Source organism: Monopterus albus, unplaced genomic scaffold (assembly GCF_001952655.1).
Source record: "Monopterus albus unplaced genomic scaffold, M_albus_1.0 scaffold256.1, whole genome shotgun sequence".
NCBI lineage: Eukaryota > Metazoa > Chordata > Actinopteri > Synbranchiformes > Synbranchidae > Monopterus > Monopterus albus.
In genome coordinates, this window is record NW_018128136.1 from 130,120 (window position 1) to 148,019 (window position 17,900).

Below are 17,900 nucleotides of genomic sequence, written 5' to 3' on the forward strand. Positions count from 1 at the left end.
GGCGTGTGTGCTTTGTGTGCTTTGTGTGTGTCCATATACCTGTGCTAATCTCATCAGTCTCATCAACATCAGGGGCAAAACCTCTGAAGAACACACAGTGTCACGCTCCCAAGCACAAAAGAACATTTCAACATCTGCTGTCTGTGTTACCTCTGTAGTAGTACTGTACATGGACACTAGTCACTGTTACCTGCGGTGCTGGTTGTCGTCATGACACAGAACATAACCCGGTTATCTATGATTCTAACATCTGTGTCTTTGCCTCCACATTAACCAGTCCATAATACAACTTCAAATACACCATTTAGACCAGCATCAAAATTAGTAAATCAACTGGAAAATATACTGACAACTAGAGAGAAGTTGATACTTTTTTTGTCACAGGGGGCTGAAGCCAATCCCAGCTGAGACTGGACAGGTCACCAGTCTGTCACAGGGTTGAGATGTAGACAGACAACCACACACACACTCACTCCTACAAGTAATTTAGAATCACCATTCAACCTAAGTTGCATCTCTTTGGACTGTGGGAGGAAGCTGGAGCACCCGGAGAGAACGCACAGGGGAGAACATGCACACTCTAACAGAGAGGCCCCGGGTCGGCCTGGGCTCGAACCCAGAAGCTTTTTGCTGTGAGGCGACAGCACTAACCACTGATTGATTGAGGTAACAACATCTGCACGGGTAATTCTGAACAAGATTTGTTGCTAAACGGTTTGTTCATTCACCACTAGATCGAACACCTGAAACTGAACGCTGCTGACAATCATTAGACCAATTAACTGAACGATAACAACAAAACAGAACAGGAGGTCCACTAAGAGTCCACAGGGTATTTCACTGTGGGGAAGGGTTAGATGTTAGGGATTAGGATTAGGATTAGGTTTGGATTGACATTTGTTGTCTGCCATTTTATGTGAGTGTCCAAATGAGTGTGTAAGTGTATCCCGTACAGAGTGCACTCACAAATTCTGCTCCACTGCTTCATCCCACTGAGCAGTGGGTTTCTGTACTTTGAGATGGATTACAGTTGTGATTTCTGTGGATTATGGAAAAAACACTTAAAAGGGTAAAGTAAAAAAAAAACTAAGCCTTAAAGTCTTAAAATGTCAAACCTTTACGATCCAGATGTTCCAGGCTCCACCCATCCAGCAGCTTCTGGTGTTTTTCCCGGCCACTGCCAAGGTGCACTGAGGAGGAACGTCAGTCTGCAGAGGTAAAACTCTGGCTCTGCTAACACAACAAATATAATATCTAAAATTACTGAAGCAAATGCAAATGATTGTGATCCTTATCAGCTGGCAGGTGTACCGAGGAGGTATCTGCAGTTTCACCACAAAGACATCTCAGGCTAATACAAATAAATATTGCACAACATGTGGAGGCAAACATGTATGAAAACAAGCCTTGTGATTTCATTAGAGGGAGATTCTGAAGCTGAAAGTGCACTGAGATTAGATTTAGTTTGAAGATTGGATTTATCTAGCCTGGAGACAGAGACAGGGAGGTTACCATGCATTACACTACAGCTCAGGGTCAAATTACTTTCCGACTGCCAACTAGGACTTGAATAGTCGAGTCATTAGTCAAGAGTCAGTCAGTTGACTGAGACTCTTCTAGTCCAGCCTTTGTTTTTATTTTATTATATTTTATTTTGTACATTACAATAGAAGGGGAGCCCCAGCCAGGAGTTTGTTGCCTTCTTCTAATTTTGCTGTGCCAAAATGTTTAAATGCTCAGAAATATGTTCCTGTCACTCTTTTGCACTTCAACACTGATGTTAACGTGGTCGAAATCATCACTGACATTCATGCCAGTTGATGTTGCTGGTCTAGGCTATATACATGAAAATGAACGAATAGTCGAATAGTCCCACTGAAGAGCCGACTTGACAAAGTCCGTAGTCGGATGCAGCCCTACATCCTGGTGGTGACAGGCAGAGTTAGTGAATATTATTACTGTGTGAAGTCGAGCTATGGGATTTGGGTTTGTTTGTGCATAAAAAGCAATTCCTTCAGGGAGCATGAGGACAGCGCTCAGCCTCTCATCAGCGTTCTAAAACGTCTGTCCTGTCCAGGTTTACTGTCCAGTTCAGCTGCTGCAGAGGAAGCCACGCTGGTGAGACGCTGGCTTGTTTTCTTTGCAAAGCACCACAAGCACAAATAATGTGTAGAGGAGGCGATGACTAAACCGCTGTCACTCTCATCACACACTTTACCTAAAGGCACGTGGGCAGCCGGGCGACACTGGAAACATGTCACGTCACTGGGCGACCGATGAGGGATGGAGCTACTTCTGATGTGACTGTGTGTGTGCTGATATGTGTGTTTGTGTGTCTTGCAGGCTCATGCACTGACTGGGAAGATGCCAGTGTGATGTGTTTGGCCTCTTTGTTTATGGCCTTTCCTGCCCTCTGATGTGCACGCTGAGCCATGAATGGAGCTTTGTGTGTGGACGCCCCGTCCTCATGATTTGAATGCTGAGTCTCCAAGAAGGAAAGATGAGGGTGATACAGACCCCCCCATGTGTTAAGGCTGGTTGGATACACTCCACCTCAGCTTTAGTTACCAGTTTACAACTTCAAACCTTTACCTAGCAAACACGAGGTTTATTAAATATGATGCTATATTTTAAAGTGCACGGTGTATATTGTACCAGATTCTGTTAGTTTATATTTACTCCACTACATTTCAGTGAAATATTGTACTTTTTACATCGTTACAATCTATTTGAAGGTTTTATAAATTAAGATGTTTGCATAAAAACTGCTAATAAAATTAATTGCGTTGTTATAGATTAAACTTCTTTTGCAGTTTGAGGTGAAATTAGTCGATGAACCAATTGACAAAATTAATTTTGATAATGCTTTAAGTTATTTGTAATGTCGAACATTTCATGGTTCCTGCTTTTGAGGGATGAGGATTTGCTGCTGCTTGAGGTTTAGTGCTCGTTGGCACTTCTTACCTCATGCACATTCAAGCTGCAGATGAGCTGAGGTGACAAATGAAGCCCTCTGCAGCTGCAGGTGTCGCTTCCTCTCAGGGGGGCGTGTCCTCAGGCGACGTCACTGACGTTATATAGGCTGCAGCTGTGGTGGCGGGGTCGCGCTGCTCAGACAGGCAGAGCACCGAGGAACCAGCGGCGCGCGCTCACGGAGTCCCACTCAGCTACACGCTCCTCAGACAAAGAGAAGCACGCGAGGCAGCAGAGCATCCCACCCTTTCAGCCACGAGCTCACTTACAGAACCGCCCCCCCCCCATCCCTCTCGCACAAAACCAGTCCGGTCCGAGGCTCGAGCGCACAGAACCGACAATGACCAGTAACGGCGCGGCGAACGGAACCAGCGACATGCTGCAGATCCAGTTCGGTCTGATCAACTGCGGGAACAAATACCTGACGGCGGAGACCTTCGGCTTCAAAATCAATGCCTCTGCCACGAGCATGAAGAAGAAGCAGATCTGGACCCTGGAGCAGAGCAGCGACGACTCCAGCGGGAACGTCTTCTTTCTCAAGTCACATCTGGGCCGGTACATCGCCGCCGACAAGGATGGGAACGTTACCGGCGACAGTGAGACCCCGGGCCCGGAATGCCGGTTCATCATCACGGCCCATGATGACGGCCGCTGGTCCCTGCAGTCCGAGCCCCACGGGCGCTACCTGGGCGGCACCGAGGACCGGATCATCTGCTTCGCCCAGACCGTGTCTGTAGCAGAGAAATGGAGCGTGCACATCGCTATGCACCCGCAGGTGAACATCTTCAGCCTGACGCGCAAGCGGTACGCGCACCTGAGCGACAAGGTGGACGAGATTGCCATTGACCGGGACGTCCCGTGGGGGGTGGACTCCATGATCACGCTGGTGTTCCGCGAGCAGCGCTACCACCTGCAGACCTCCGACAACCGCTTCCTGAGGAACGACGGCGCGCTGGTCGCCACCACGGACAAGAGCACGGGCTACACGCTGGAGTTCCGCTCCGGTAAGGTGGCGTTCAGGGACTGTAGCGGCAGGTACCTCGCTCCCTCCGGGCCCTCGGGCACCATGAAGTCCGGCAAGAGCCCACGCGTTGGCAAGGACGAGCTGTTCGTGCTGGAGCAGAGCCACCCGCAGGTCGTGCTCACCGCGGCCAACGACAGGAACGTCTCCACCCGGCAAGGTGGGTGTGGTGGTCCGGTCCGCTTTGTGCACGTGTGTGTGTGTGTGTGTGTGTGTGTGTGTGTGTGTCTTCATGCACTGAGAAGATGTGGTCTGTTTGGCCTCTGTGTTTGTCGAGCGGGACCTTTCCTGCCCTCTGATGTGCGTGCGCGTGGTGGTCTGGCGTGTGCACGCTGCAGGGCCTTTTTGTTGGCTTGTATGGTGTGTTGGCAAGGTAAGGGTTAAAATGCAGGAATGTGACACTGTGCCCCCCCCAACCCCCCATCTAAACACAGGATACAGGACACTGATGGCCTGTATCTGTACACACACACACACACACACACACACACACACACACATATGAACACACTGAAGCAGGAAGGAGCCAGTGATTTGCTGAGGAGCCTTAAAATCATCCATCAGATTTTACATCGGCTCTTGTCCGTCGGTGTAACTGCAGGTTAAAGCACAAGCTGTGGGAATTGTACAAACAGGACTGTTAACGAGGAACAGTCCTGTTGACACACGTGCAGCTGCGTGTGCACGTGTGCCATCATTCAAATGTAAAACGGCACTAAACTGGCACAGAGTGAAACAGTTACAGGGTCGTACAGGACGAGTCCTGTTCCATCAATGGATCCAGTATTTGTCCAGTCACTAACGATGAGTTGTGCGACACCACGTGTGGGGAGACCAAGTTTACCCTCTAATCTACACCCAGTCGTCAGTTTATTAGGGACACCTGATCCAACAGTGCTGCAGTAAATCCTCCTGTGTGAAGGTGGTAATGTTCAGACTGAGGTGTTGATTCTCAGACTGGAGTTTGTGCTGACTCGGTTTTAGCTGGGCTGGGTGTACCTAATAGGCTGGGTGTACCTAATAGGCTGGGTGTACCTAATAGGCTGGGTGTACCTAATAGGCTGGGTGTACCTAATAAACTGGGTGTACCTAATAAACTGACAACTGAGTGTACACTGGTGTTCGTATTGGTCAGAACTCCTCTGAAAAGCAACACATCATTGTTGTTTCGGTCACACAGGAGCTGAAACACTGGAGCCATGAGTCTGTCTGAAAGCAGCAGACTGATGAGCTGATCTGTGCACGTGGCTGGTATCCATGATCAGGCTACCGAGCAGCTGTGACCTGCTGCAGGCGAGCACGCTCCTGAGCTGAGTGCCCTCTTTTTGTCAGATTAGATCAGTGTTGGTGTGTGGGAGCCGACTGTGTCCATGTGCTTCTGGTTTGCAGCTGTATGACGGATACGAACATGTGGCTCCGCCTTCTTCTTCCCCCCTCCTCATTTTTTTTCCACTTCCTCACCATCACCTCCTCTTCTCTTTTCTTACCCCTGATTCCTTTTCTAACCTTTCACTGTTTTCCTTCCTGTCCTCCCCCTCCCCCAGGCCGTTATCAGTGGTGTCCCTCTAAGTAGGTGGCACCTTTTATCTCTAAGGCAGTGAAATTAAAATGAGTCTTTGACTTGAATGAAATTTGAGCTCAGAGTGAGTGTGTGTGAATCAGGCCCCGAAAACCTCCGAGTCAGCACTTGCACAACATATCCACTGAGATTTTGGGGTAGAGACGAAGAGAAAAGCAGAGAGACGGTGTCTCTGGCTGCCTGTAATGAATAATATACTAATGGACGCTCTTTAAATCTATACTTGGAGCCTGGTCAGGAGGTGCTAGCTGGCCAGAAAACCATGCGGTTTAGTGGTTTTGCGTCCTGTTTTCAGAGAGCATGATGTATGTTTTCCTCTTCTGTCTCCTGTTCGTCCTCCCGACTTTGTTTACTGTCACTAGGATATTTATACACTTTTCTCTCCACATCTTTCCTCCAAAAGTGGCGTTTGGTCTTGGACACAAAATGGAGGCTAGTGTTCAATGTGGATGCTGAATAAAAAGCACCATGACGTTGTCTGTGATGAGAGCGTGAACTGCAGTTCAACATCCCCGAATGGCAGATTATGCCTTTTTGCTACGGAGAGTGCAGCTCGGCGTTTTAGCTCCAGAACGTGTAGGAATGATGTCAGATCTGTTTGACTTTAGTTCCTTTACCTCACTGTAAAAACCTTAGTTTATAGATTTCCAATGTTCTATATTGGATTTAATATAATGTATAAATTAATAGAAAAATACTTCAGACAAGTCACTAATATTCTCAGGTCATTGCAATTTCAAAAATTTGTTGTTGTGAATCCAAAACGCTGCAAATAAATCTGAAGGAATTCATTATTTGTGACGCTGCCAGACGCGTAACTCCTCGGTGCAGCTTGTCATTCTTCTGTCCACATCCATATACACACAATCATTGGCTTTAGGTTCTAATTTAATAACTGCACCGTGGACTCGAATCAGCCAGTGTTCACCTTCTCCAAGTGTATTTTTATGGAGTTCAGCCACATCTAAATGATTAAGTTCCGGTTTGTAGAGAACCACCAGAAACTATTTTTACAAATGTTCATTGCAGCAGCAGCGTCTCTCTTTCTGCTATTTTCTAATTGTACTGGTTTCCTGCTCATAATGTGCACGCTCCTCATCCCTGGTCACAAATCCCCTGAGACGCTGTTAAATGACCCTCATATGGACGAAGACGCCATCATCGGTCAGTTAGCCCGGAGCTCAGTGGCCCTGTAAGTGCTCTCCTCTGCCCCTCAACGGTGCTCTAAGTGTGAGTGCAGACTAAATGGACGAGAGCTGTGACCGCTGACTGCTCTGCAGACCTCTGGCTGCAGGGCCAGATGACTGATGTGGAGAGACACTTATTTGGAGTGTGATCTCTGTTGGGCTGTTTTGTGTCACATGATGACTCTGATGTTTGGCTGTATCATGTGACTGGCCTCTAGTCTGTTGACTGGAAGTTGAATTAAGACTTGGTATAAATGTATGACGCTCCTATAAAATGTGACACAAAGAAATGGAGTGTACACATGGTGCAACATTAGCATTGTAGCTAAAGTGGCAGTGCTTCGAAGGGTAAAGGCCGTTTCATCACACTTCTCAGGTCCACTCAACAAGCCCCGACTGTGCATGTGAAAATGTTGGTGTATGCACGCAGAAGGCAGAAATGAATGTGTATGTGCCTTTGTTTGCGTCTGCTTAGCTGCGGTGAGGCTCAGACATGATGGCACTGTTGGTATCTCACACAGGAGATGAGGGGAAAAAATAAATGTGAAACTAAACCAGGAAACTCTCATCGGGCGTTTCTTTGTTCTGTGAACTGCACAACACATCTAGCTGGTTTGAATCTGTTATTACCCAGAAGTGATTTGAATGAAGTGGGTGAGTGTTTTGCGGTGCTGTCAGGGGTTTGCATGCTTATGGAAATTATTCAAACACCTGATTGGTTGTTTGGCGGTTTGAGTTATGTATTAGGAGGAAGTGTTCTGCTCTTTTCACAGGAGTCACCTTGAAACCAGTCACAACTTATCACAGGGACAGAAAAATATCACTGACAAAGACACAACACCAGCCCACAGGCCTTGGGAGCTTCAACCATGAGAGGCCGAGGCTGCCTGTCGGGGTCTGTGTGTGTACCCAGCTGTCAGATTATTAGGTACACAAAGCTGAAGCTACTGCAGTAAATGCTCCTCCATGAAGGTGGTGATGTTCAGTTTGTCTTCAAAAGGTTTGAGAGAGGTGCTGTTGTTGAGCCTCACTGATGTAAAGAGGGTCAAAATAAACCCAGATACAGCTCAGCAGCACAAACCACCGGCGACTGTGACAACACAGTCTGCATGTCACCACACACACAGTGTCCGCTCCACCCTCCACGTTCAGCCTGATGGCAGCAGGCACAGACTGCAGCCTTGGTTACCGTGAGCAGCAACACAGCCCTGCTGTGAACGCGTGCAATTGTGTGCACGTCTCCTATTGTTCAGCAGCCCCGAACCAGCTGGGGCACCAAGAGGGAGCCAGATCATCGGCCTTTGTTCTGATCCAAACGCAGCACGGCGGGCCGGCCAGCCCACACCCTGAACGCTGTGCCGACTGAAACATCGCTGCTCACCCAGTGTGCACGTCAGCACTCCCCCTTTAACACAAACTGCTAAAAATGAGGTCAGATGCAGCACTGCGCTTCTGTCAACTGATTTAAAACTCATTTTGTGTTTGTGTAGCAAAAACCGACTGGCGTGCGGTCGGACGGTGGTTTAGAAGGCGTTAATGTACAGACGCACCCACAGCCGAGCCTATAAAAAAATGGACTGCATTAAGGAGGAGAGGTTCCCTGGTGCTCTGTGGTCGGCGTGGGGGAGCTCCCCGGGCTCGCCGCCAACACACAAACACTGAGGGTCTATAAAGGCGTTAAAGGAGCAGCCTGTGATGCAGTAGTCCAGTCTCTCCTCTTTTTGTTTGTGCTGAGGGAGTGTGTGCCGTCACCCCTCACCCTGCGAGGACGAACACGCCAGCCAAGGTCTGCCCTGTGTGTCTCAATGTCTCATTTCCTGCCAGCGGGAGGTGAAGGATACAGAGGGCGTCAGGGCTGAATCGAGGCCAGACACAACATGGAGTCTCCTCCTTTTACCACACACTGCAAACATCTGCTTGGAGCCTGATTGTAACTGTGATCTGAGGGGATGATTGCTTTTCAATGCTGCAAAAAAAGAGAACAGGAAACCGCAGAGTGTTTTATAGAGGGCAGGAAATATGGTTATCAAATGTTTGGTCAGTTTCCTGCTGGTCATAAAATTCAGAGTAGCTGTTAAATGAAGTGGTTCAAAGTTTTGGGAGAGATCAGGACATTTGACTTTTAATTGTCATTTCTAATGTTTGCCTTTTAGACAGTTGTTGTTTTAAGTCGTACTGAGAGAATTCTGTCATTCTGTGTCGGCATCAACTGAGCTCGGACTGTGGCCTTAGTGTGCACAGATTTATATGATCTTAATAATCCGGTTTGTTATAGTGAGACTTGACAACTGAGCAGCAACACCAGCTTTTATCAGTCGTACATTTACTGCCCCTGGTGTGAATATTAGTTTTGTTTAAAGTCTGTGTGGACGTCATTTGATTCCATGCATCCTCTGACCTCCACATTCATAAACTCAGGAGCTGGAACGTTGTAGGTTTATGACAACCTGTAAAATGTGTGTGTTGCAGCTACAGTGGTGGGTGCACTGGGTCTAGACCCGGTGCAGTTTTACAGGGTATGTACTAGGAGATTTCTTGACCAGGAACAGTGAGACTCCTTTGAGTCTTGTCACCGAGTTGCACCAAAACCATTGGTGTTGCTGCCCCAGTCAAGAAATCACCAACGTTTAGTTGGGAAGCTTAAGAAGTGCTGTTAAGGAAAGGTGTCCTGAGGCAACGCGGCTAGGCCTGTTTTCCCCGTTTCCAGTCTTTATGCTAAACTTTCCATGCTGTAGACTTGTGTTCACACAGAATGTGAGGTGAATTTCAGAGCCAATACGAAGACAACAGTGAGTGTGTGGGTAGAACATCAGCCGACAGTTGACTCTCCATCATGGTAATAAACCTGCTGTGCTACTGGGTTGAACAGGAAGCAGCGAGGATTAGGCTGTTACTGAAGATGAGCGGAGTCTTGTCAAACCCTCGTCTGTTACACCTAAAATTGCATTTCATCTTCTCTGAAGCTCTGCACCATAATGGGAGCCACATGGTCAAGTATATTTTCCTTCTCCAGTCATGTGTGCCTTTTGTTTTAGACACAAAACATGAGCAGTAATTCTTGAGCGACTAATACTTTGTAGCAACACAGACTTGTTTGGCCTCTTTGTTAGATTTGATATAAAGTGCATGTTTGGCTTCAGTTGGGCCCAAATTGTGTAATGAGACGCCTGGTGTGAAGGGAACAGGACTCGCCTAGAGCGCTGTCACATCTGACTTTGTGTGTTTAATGCAAGATTTTAGGTCTCCAGCTGATTTAGGGAAAAAAACTGCATCGGCCAGCAGTTAACGCTTCAGACCTGCTGTGAGTTTTGACAAACATGAGGACAGTGTTAGTAACTAGGATCGTCTGAGGGCAGATGTTGTTTCTCTTGAATGCACTGAGCGTGACTGGAGCCAGTTGTAAGACAAGACAAACTGAGAACATGAGATCGGGGGGGGGGGCCGCAAATGAGTGTGTTGGTTTGTTTTCTCAAACACTTCTTTCTTTCTCTCCCTGCACACACTTGCACAGAGCTCCAACAAACCATCAGTCTCTGTCTATCCAGCCCTCTGGCTACAGGTCCATCTACGCCATGACCTCATCGCTCACAATAACATGCATTGTTCAGCATAAACTGTGTGTGGGGGGGGGGTGATCCTGCAGTTGATTCATGTGTTTACCTCTCTGTTGCTCTTAAGTGCCTGAGTGGTATTGATTTTAGTGCACATACAGCAAGGTGTACAGACGTGCACACTAGAACATTCAACTACAGATTTGACCAACAATGCAGAGATGTTCAGTTCTGGATGATGTAAAAGACGGAAAAGTAGCAAATCATCAGCAGCTGCGACCTCAGGATGTCTGGTATTTCTAACAATATGAGCAGCGCGGCTGTGTGAACGACGGGGTCGGTAGGGTGGTGCACGTTGATTCTAACTAAAATGTCAACAGCAATCGAATGAATTGCCATGAAAGGTACGGACATCTGTGAACCCCAATGGCTCTAGAACTACTGTCAAGTGAAACTTTGTCAAATACTTTGGTTTGTCCTGTAAAACTAATACTGCCCCATGGCCTCTGCTTTGCGTTTAGCGCCAACTAGCACGTGTTAGCATGCTGACATGCTAAACTAGGATTAATGTTACAAACATTATACCTGCTAAACCCCAGCATGTTAAAGTCATTATGAGCATGTGAGACTCTCAGCTCCCCACATCAGCCTCAGAGCTGAGTTAATAAAAACACAAAAGGATCAAACTGCTACACAAATTACTGTTGTTCCAAAGTATAGCAAAAAGCTGTAATATGAAAGGCAATAAACTGTGATGCACATCAAATCATTTCATGTAAAATTCCTTTAAAAAAAAAAAAATAAAAATAATGCCCGTAACGTGACCCATCCTGACCCACAATCCTGTACTTTAACCGCCTCCTCCCCTGCTCAGGTATGGACCTGTCAGCCAACCAGGATGAGGAAGGCGACCAGGAGGTGTTCCAGGTGGAGATTTGCAGAGAAAACAGGAAGTGTGCGTTTCGGACTGCAGCTGGGAAGTACTGGACCCTCACTGCAAACGGCGGCCTGCAGTGCACCGCCTCCACCAAGTAAGAATCCCACATGACTATGGTTCACACGACCACACCTGCTCCAGTCCGTCCACTCGCCAACCTCTGAGTCGCAGCCAAGTGTGTGAGTTAAGAACTTGATACGACTCGTCACAGCTGAGGGACTGAGTCTGTAGCCCCCTATGGAAATGTGAGACGTGGCTCGGGCGTGTGGGGGGGGTACATCATGGCTATGCTATGTTGTGGTAGATTAACTTCATTTTGTGTGACCTCAAACTGTAGGGAGGGACTTTCTTTAATCTGCAGTGGTTCTGTTAACCCCTGATCTTTGACCCAGACACTGCTGTTCTGGATAGTTTCCCTGATGAAGAAGTAAAAGCCTAAATTCTTCTTGTCATCCTTGATTTATAAGTGCAGTACTTGGTGCCTTTTTAGTTTGTTAAATTTTGCCTTTGCAAATGCAAACTCGAGTATGGTGCTCAAAAAGCAGATCCGTATGCACAGGAGTGGTACTGAGCTCAACAACCATCTGATCCAGTACCAGTCTAGTGAGAGAAGCATGTGTCCTGAGTTAGGACTCTCATAGCAGCGTCATCGACACTGAGGGGGTTGCACTGCAGAGCCCTCCCCAGGAAGTTCCCCACATTCCTAAGATTTGCTCGGTTCACTTCTCGCAGACAAAACCACAAACATGTTTTCTTTCACCAAGTCCTTTCATGATTTGAGGAAAAGACTTTGCAGAAGCTTCATAGCTTCATTCATAAAAATGATCAAGTTTTGATCCATAAATGTTGGAGCTAGAAAACAAAACCCTACTCTCGGCCAAGTGAAAGGATTTAACAAGCTGCTTCATTCAACTTGACCCAACAGTTAAGCTCCTGATAAAACATCTGGGTTCTAAGCAACAGGAGATGTAAATGTGCATTTCTATCTGCCCATAAACTTAATTGTCCTTCTTACCGCTCATGCCTTCACTTCCTTTCTCTGCAGGTCAGCTAACTGCTACTTCGACATCGAGTGGCGTGGGAAGAGGCTGACTCTCCGGGCCGCCAATGGGAAATATGTTGCCGCCAAAAAGAACGGCCAGCTAGCGGCCACCATCGACTCTGCCGGTCAGTGTGACTTACTGATCCAGCCGTTCAGAGAAATGCATGTAGCTGAGTGATTTACCTTCAGCAGTGACGGGGGTGATGGTGTACAGTAAGAGGAACTGACTGGCTGGGCTTCAGCCGAATGTAGCTGTTTACTCCAAGGGGGTTTAGCTTTGAACGAGCCTTTGTTCTTCTGCAAGGTTTCTAAGCTGATCCTTGGCTGCATGGGGAGAACACACATAAATGTGCAGAGCCACTAAGGTGAAGGCAGCGTTGGCCCAAAAATTAGAACAGCATGGTTCCGACGGGCGTGCAAAGAATGAGAAAACTCAGGATTTGGTTTGGATCATGGATTGGAGCTTTTTTTGGATACACAATACAAACAAAAAAGTCCAAAGTTTCAGTAAAATCTTAAAAAAAAACTGAGTATTCAATACACAATTGTTAAAATAACCTCATCCTAAACCTACCAGGTAGTTTGTGACCCTGAACGTAATGAAACTGCCTGTTTCATTAACCGAAACAGTATGTTTACGACAGCTTTGTATCTTTTCACTCCAACTCTACAGAGAATTATTTAAAAGTAAGAGGCAGTAAAACCATTTCACACTGATTGTTAATCCTTACGACTAACTAAAAAAAATAAAAGCTTCCTTAACAATGCCAGCAAAAAAACAAGAGACTTAACTGTCACGGTCGTTCACTTGTTTACCGTTGCTACACGCTGCAGAGGTTAAGCAAGCATTGGGTTTGTATCTGGATGTTGCTGTTGGTGGATCAAAGCTGAAGTGTCCACATTGTGCTGCGCTGTCCCAGGAGGGAGCTGTTGGCAGCCACAGTCTGCTTTTAGTGCAGATTTCGACACAAGTTGCTTTGCATGCATTTTTTTAAATAAGACGCAAGAAAACCCAGTAGTCGAAGGTCAAATGGCAACAAAATGCAGGTTGCTCTTGCAGAGTAGTATCAGGAGGTGTTGTGTGATTAAATGTATTCAAATCTGGGGGGAATCCGCTGCTGAGGTCTTCATACTGTTCCAGCAAACGATGCATCCTCTGTCTGCAGGTGAGTCTGAGGAGTTCATCATGAAACTGATTAATCGCCCGATCATCGTGCTGCGCGGGGAGCACGGCTTCATCGGCTGCAGGAAGGTGACGGGGACGCTGGACTCCAACCGCTCCTCCTACGACTACTTCACTCTGGAGTTCAGAGACGGGGCCTACAGCCTGCAAGGTCGGTTCACATCCAGCCTCGGTATTTTGCTGATGTTTACTGTGGGACGTAAACGGCAGGCAGGTGTTGCTGGTCAGAACATGTGGCGAGACAACCCGCAGGCATCCAGTGGATTAAATCATTTATACTTTGAGGGGTTCTCATTATGAGCTTAGCCACTCATGGGGTGTTTGTGCCCAGAGGAGGGATTTGAATCCTGTAATGTCACGGCCTTTTGTTCCCTCCTCCATTTTCACCCCTTTTCGACACAATACCTCCATCACCATTCACTTCATTCCCGTATCTCTAATCTGACATTTCTGCCTCCTGCAGACTCGACGGGAAAATACTGGATGGTGGGTAGCGAGCAGTCGGTGGTGAGCAGCAGCGACACACCTGTCGACTTCCTCTTCGAATTCTGCGACTACAACAAGCTGGCCATCCGCCACGCCGCCGATGGCAAGTACTTGCGTGGCGACCACGCCGGCGTGCTGAAGGCCAATGCTGACGACCTGGAGACGGCCACACTCTGGGAGTACTGAGGGAAGTGGGCAGCTGTGGTAACGTGGATGTGGTCGCCTGCTGATGGATGGATGAATGAAGTGTGGTGACGCAGCACTGCCCATCCACAGCCCCTCTCCCCTTCTTTCATTCCCTATATTATATCCTGTACTTTATGTTGATAAACTGCACAGAGAGAACAGGAAGGATAGGAGGAGGAGGGAGACACCTCTCTCTCTCGCCTCCCTTTCCTTCCTTTTATCCTTCCTTCCTCCCTTTTCACAGCTCTGCTCTGCAGTGCCGACCTTTATCTGTTGCCATAGTTACCATGGGGCTACCGTGCACTTTTTCTGCTCCGATCTGGTTTGCTGCTCGACCTGTCACTCACTTCCTCCTCGCCTTACGATTGGGCCTTCCCTCTCCCAGAGCAGAGCGGAGCCACATTTAAAGAGCCCCCTCCTCTGAGTTAACCCCCTCGTCTTTCCATTTGTCTCTATTGTCTGTGTGAGCAGCACATGGTGGCAGTATTTATGGTGTCTGACCTGGTGTGAAGGAGCAGTTTGTGCCTGATCTAGTCTCCAAAAACAAACTCACTCCTGGAACAAATCTACACGTCTGTTAGCTGCATATACAAAGATCAAGGTGGTGGGTTTGTTTTTGTGCAGTTGGGTCGTGCACAAACCGGTTCTCTGCTTCTGTCAGATCAGGCCAGTTAGTTTTCATGTGTAGGCCTCGCTGCCTCTGTGCGACGACTGTGATATAACTGGAGTGCTAATTATGACGATAAAGATACTGAAGCTGATGTGACGGGCTTAAACCCCCCTCTTCATCTCAACTGTAAAATATTAATGTAAAGCAGTCTCTTGTTGTTCTCTTTAGTTGACGGGGAGTCCCAGTCCTTGGACCAAATGGGATGTAGGAAGTTGAAACGCGCTCCGTCCTCGTTTTTCTCTGCCACAAGCCAGAAGTAACTGTCCCGAGAATGTTGGAAGGAAAATTGGTCACTTATGTTTACACATTTGGATTCATTTCTTTTCTATGTCCAAGGCACAGACATTATCATAGGTAGAACTACAGCAAGTAGCAACTAGACTAATTATTTCTAGACCCTTTTGAAAGCTGCTCTTTGAATCGCTCGACCAAACTTAACCCAGAGCCTTTATCTAGACCAAACCTTTGACACTAGACTAACAAACTGTCATCTCACATCATAAAACTGGAACCTGGTGCTACAACATGTTAAACTGGTGTCCCGTCGAGCATCTCGCACACCGTCTGGACCGACGTACTTTCTGCTGCGTCTCTAGCTTTGCCATATAACCGAAAGGGCTGCAAGACTGCCCTCAACATAATCTGCTTTTTCTTTGCTTCAACTTTCTTCCTGAACGTTGAGCCTTTACAGTGACATGACAAAATCCAATTAGTTTTGTTCAGTCTTTCTGTTCCTGATTCCTCGTTGGTAAAGTGAAGGTATGAGTTAAAAAAGTAGAAGCAGAATTTGTTGTAACTGCACCCATGGGTCCTGCCCTCTTGATTCTCTACCCTTCAGGGGACGTTGGGTTTTGTCTGGCTTTACGATACAGCAGATTGTATTCGCACAAGGTCCTGAATCATTGGGCTTTTCCACCCAACAACATTCCTCTGATGGAAACCATCACTGGAAACTGGAATGAAACGGGATTGCAGCCAGCTCCCCAAAAGGTCAGTCGATTCTCTGCTTTTCCAGGAAGGGTTGAGAATCGCGGGTGAATAAAAGGAGCGGTCGGCCTCGCAGGAACCTCCGAGGTAACAAAGACCGAGGCTTCGGCAAACGGATCTGGAAGGGTAAACGTGTGGTAATGACTGTGCCTTACTCTCCAGTTTTTGGGCAGTAGGAAAGTAAAAGGAAAAAAAAAATGAATTGGAGGTCCACATCTTTGCTTTGTATAACTGGAACTTCCTTTTGTATTATTTGGTATAAGTTTTTGTTTTTTTTTGATATTGTGGATTAATCTCTCTCTCGTGCCATTAGTTCACCTGAAATCCAACAACCAATAAAACTGGGATTGGAAATGCTACACGCCTTCGTTTCCTTTTGTCTTTGGTCAGTTTCACGTACACCCTGAAATTCATTCCCTCCATCTTTTCAATAGATAAACAGCTGGCAGTTGAAGTAAACCTGTCGAAACAAACAGTCCTGCAGTTAGTCCTCCTGCATGAAGGTTGTGTCTACTGAACCTGGGCCAGAGCCTCTGTATGACGTGACTTATTTCTTTTGTTTTAAGACTGCAAAATGACCATAGACACTCAAACAACCACAGATGGATGCAAATTGACACAGACTCCCCCAACAAAAAACTACAAAAGAGAAAATGATGAAAGATGACTGTAAACTGACAAAGGACTACATGACCATTTGGGAGACTGTGCTACATTACACTGGGGGTGTAAGAAAATATCAGTACACTTAAGTATTGTGATATTACGCTTTGTGATACTGTATCAGTTCTCAAACTATTTTAATTAATGGTTCACATGCCAAGCTGTGCTATGATGTTGAATGGGACTGTGACAAATGCAGGTCTCTGCTATGACTGCATTAAAAAAGTAAATTATTACAGGAGATTTTATTGACACTGTGGTTTTTTTTTGATTGCTTTTCTAAAAATTTTGTAAAATTACTATATATATATATTGTTTTGTTTACAGCATCACATATATTTAATCATAACTGTATCATGATGCGTTTTGTATCGCCAGGTTCTTGCCAATAGACGGCCCTGAATTACTCAGAGATCATTGTGTTGCTATTATTTTGTCCAGCCCACTTCTATCAGAGGTGTTAGAATAAACGGAATGTCTCTGCAGCAGCACGAACCACTGACACGACCTCTGGGATCTGCTGTGGTCCTGAGATCTGCCAGCGAGTAGCTTGTTTGTGTTTGCACCATGGTTTTGTGCCACTGGTCCCATCTGTGCAGTTCTAGTCAGATTTTGGTATTTGGTCTCCGGCCAGTTCACGACCACAGCAGCTCTGTGCTACCCCACTTACACAAACATGCACGGAGACACACTTCTTCCTGTCTCTTGAATAGAACCTTTGTGTTGAAACATTTATTCTAGTACAACCCCCTCTGAGAAGTCTCTCTCACACACACACACACACACACACACACCATCCAGTGGTAATGTAATGATGGAGCCTCCAGAGCAGGTCTCTAATCTGTTTCCCCCCGTCAGGCTTGCAGATCCCAGAGGAACACCCAACATGGCAAAACAAACACACACCAGCCCTGCAGCTCATCTCTCTCTGCCTTCTTTAACCATCTCCTCCCTCATACCCTTTTTGCATTTTCCACCTCTTCCTTTCCCACTCCTCCTCCTCCTCCTCTGAACAATTTTGCTGAAAAGATGAGTCACTCTAAATATGACCCAGATCCCAGAAATGGGTGCAGTGGTTTGTGGGTAAAGAGTCAGGCTGCTGGCAGAGCTGACTGGCTGGCTCCCAGTGATGAAAGGGGTGGATGGGGGAGGGTGAGAGAGGCCGTGTGCAAAATGGCCACTGTCTCAACCCACATCTGAGTTGCCATGGAAACACCAGCTGAACCAAAAAGGCATGGTCAGGGCCACAAATGTCAAAAACCTCCCTCATATCCAAAATGCAGGATAATTGAGGCCTGATAAAGGCTTTCATGGGTGGGTTGGGGAGGGTGGGGGTTCAAAGACCTTCGGGGAGCTTTGGGTTACTGGAGGAGGGGGAGGAAGGGGGAGTCTGGCTTTGATCAGTAAAGCTCATCGCTGAGGAAACAGCACAAGC

At 46.9% G+C, this 17,900-nt stretch overlaps 1 protein-coding gene and 1 long non-coding RNA gene across 2 annotated transcripts in view; one reads left to right on the forward strand and one right to left on the reverse strand.

Moving 5' to 3' along the window:
* Nucleotides 1–934: 934 nt before the first annotated feature.
* LOC109972428 (uncharacterized) overlaps nucleotides 935–17,900 on the reverse strand; it is a 19,748-nt gene continuing 2,782 nt past the window's right edge. The window contains exons 2-3 of the long non-coding RNA XR_002276687.1: nucleotides 1,116–1,230; nucleotides 935–1,039 (exon numbers count right to left, since the gene is read on the reverse strand). This is a non-coding gene — a long non-coding RNA (uncharacterized LOC109972428). The remainder of the gene's footprint in view (nucleotides 1,040–1,115; nucleotides 1,231–17,900) is intronic.
* Nucleotides 3,079–16,159, forward strand: fscn1a (fascin actin-bundling protein 1a). The gene is made up of 5 exons (XM_020621259.1): nucleotides 3,079–4,154; nucleotides 11,186–11,342; nucleotides 12,294–12,415; nucleotides 13,457–13,624; nucleotides 13,937–16,159. The coding sequence occupies exons 1-5, from the start codon at nucleotides 3,314–3,316 to the stop codon at nucleotides 14,143–14,145; spliced, it is 1,497 nt and encodes a 498-aa protein (XP_020476915.1). The 5' UTR covers nucleotides 3,079–3,313; the 3' UTR covers nucleotides 14,146–16,159.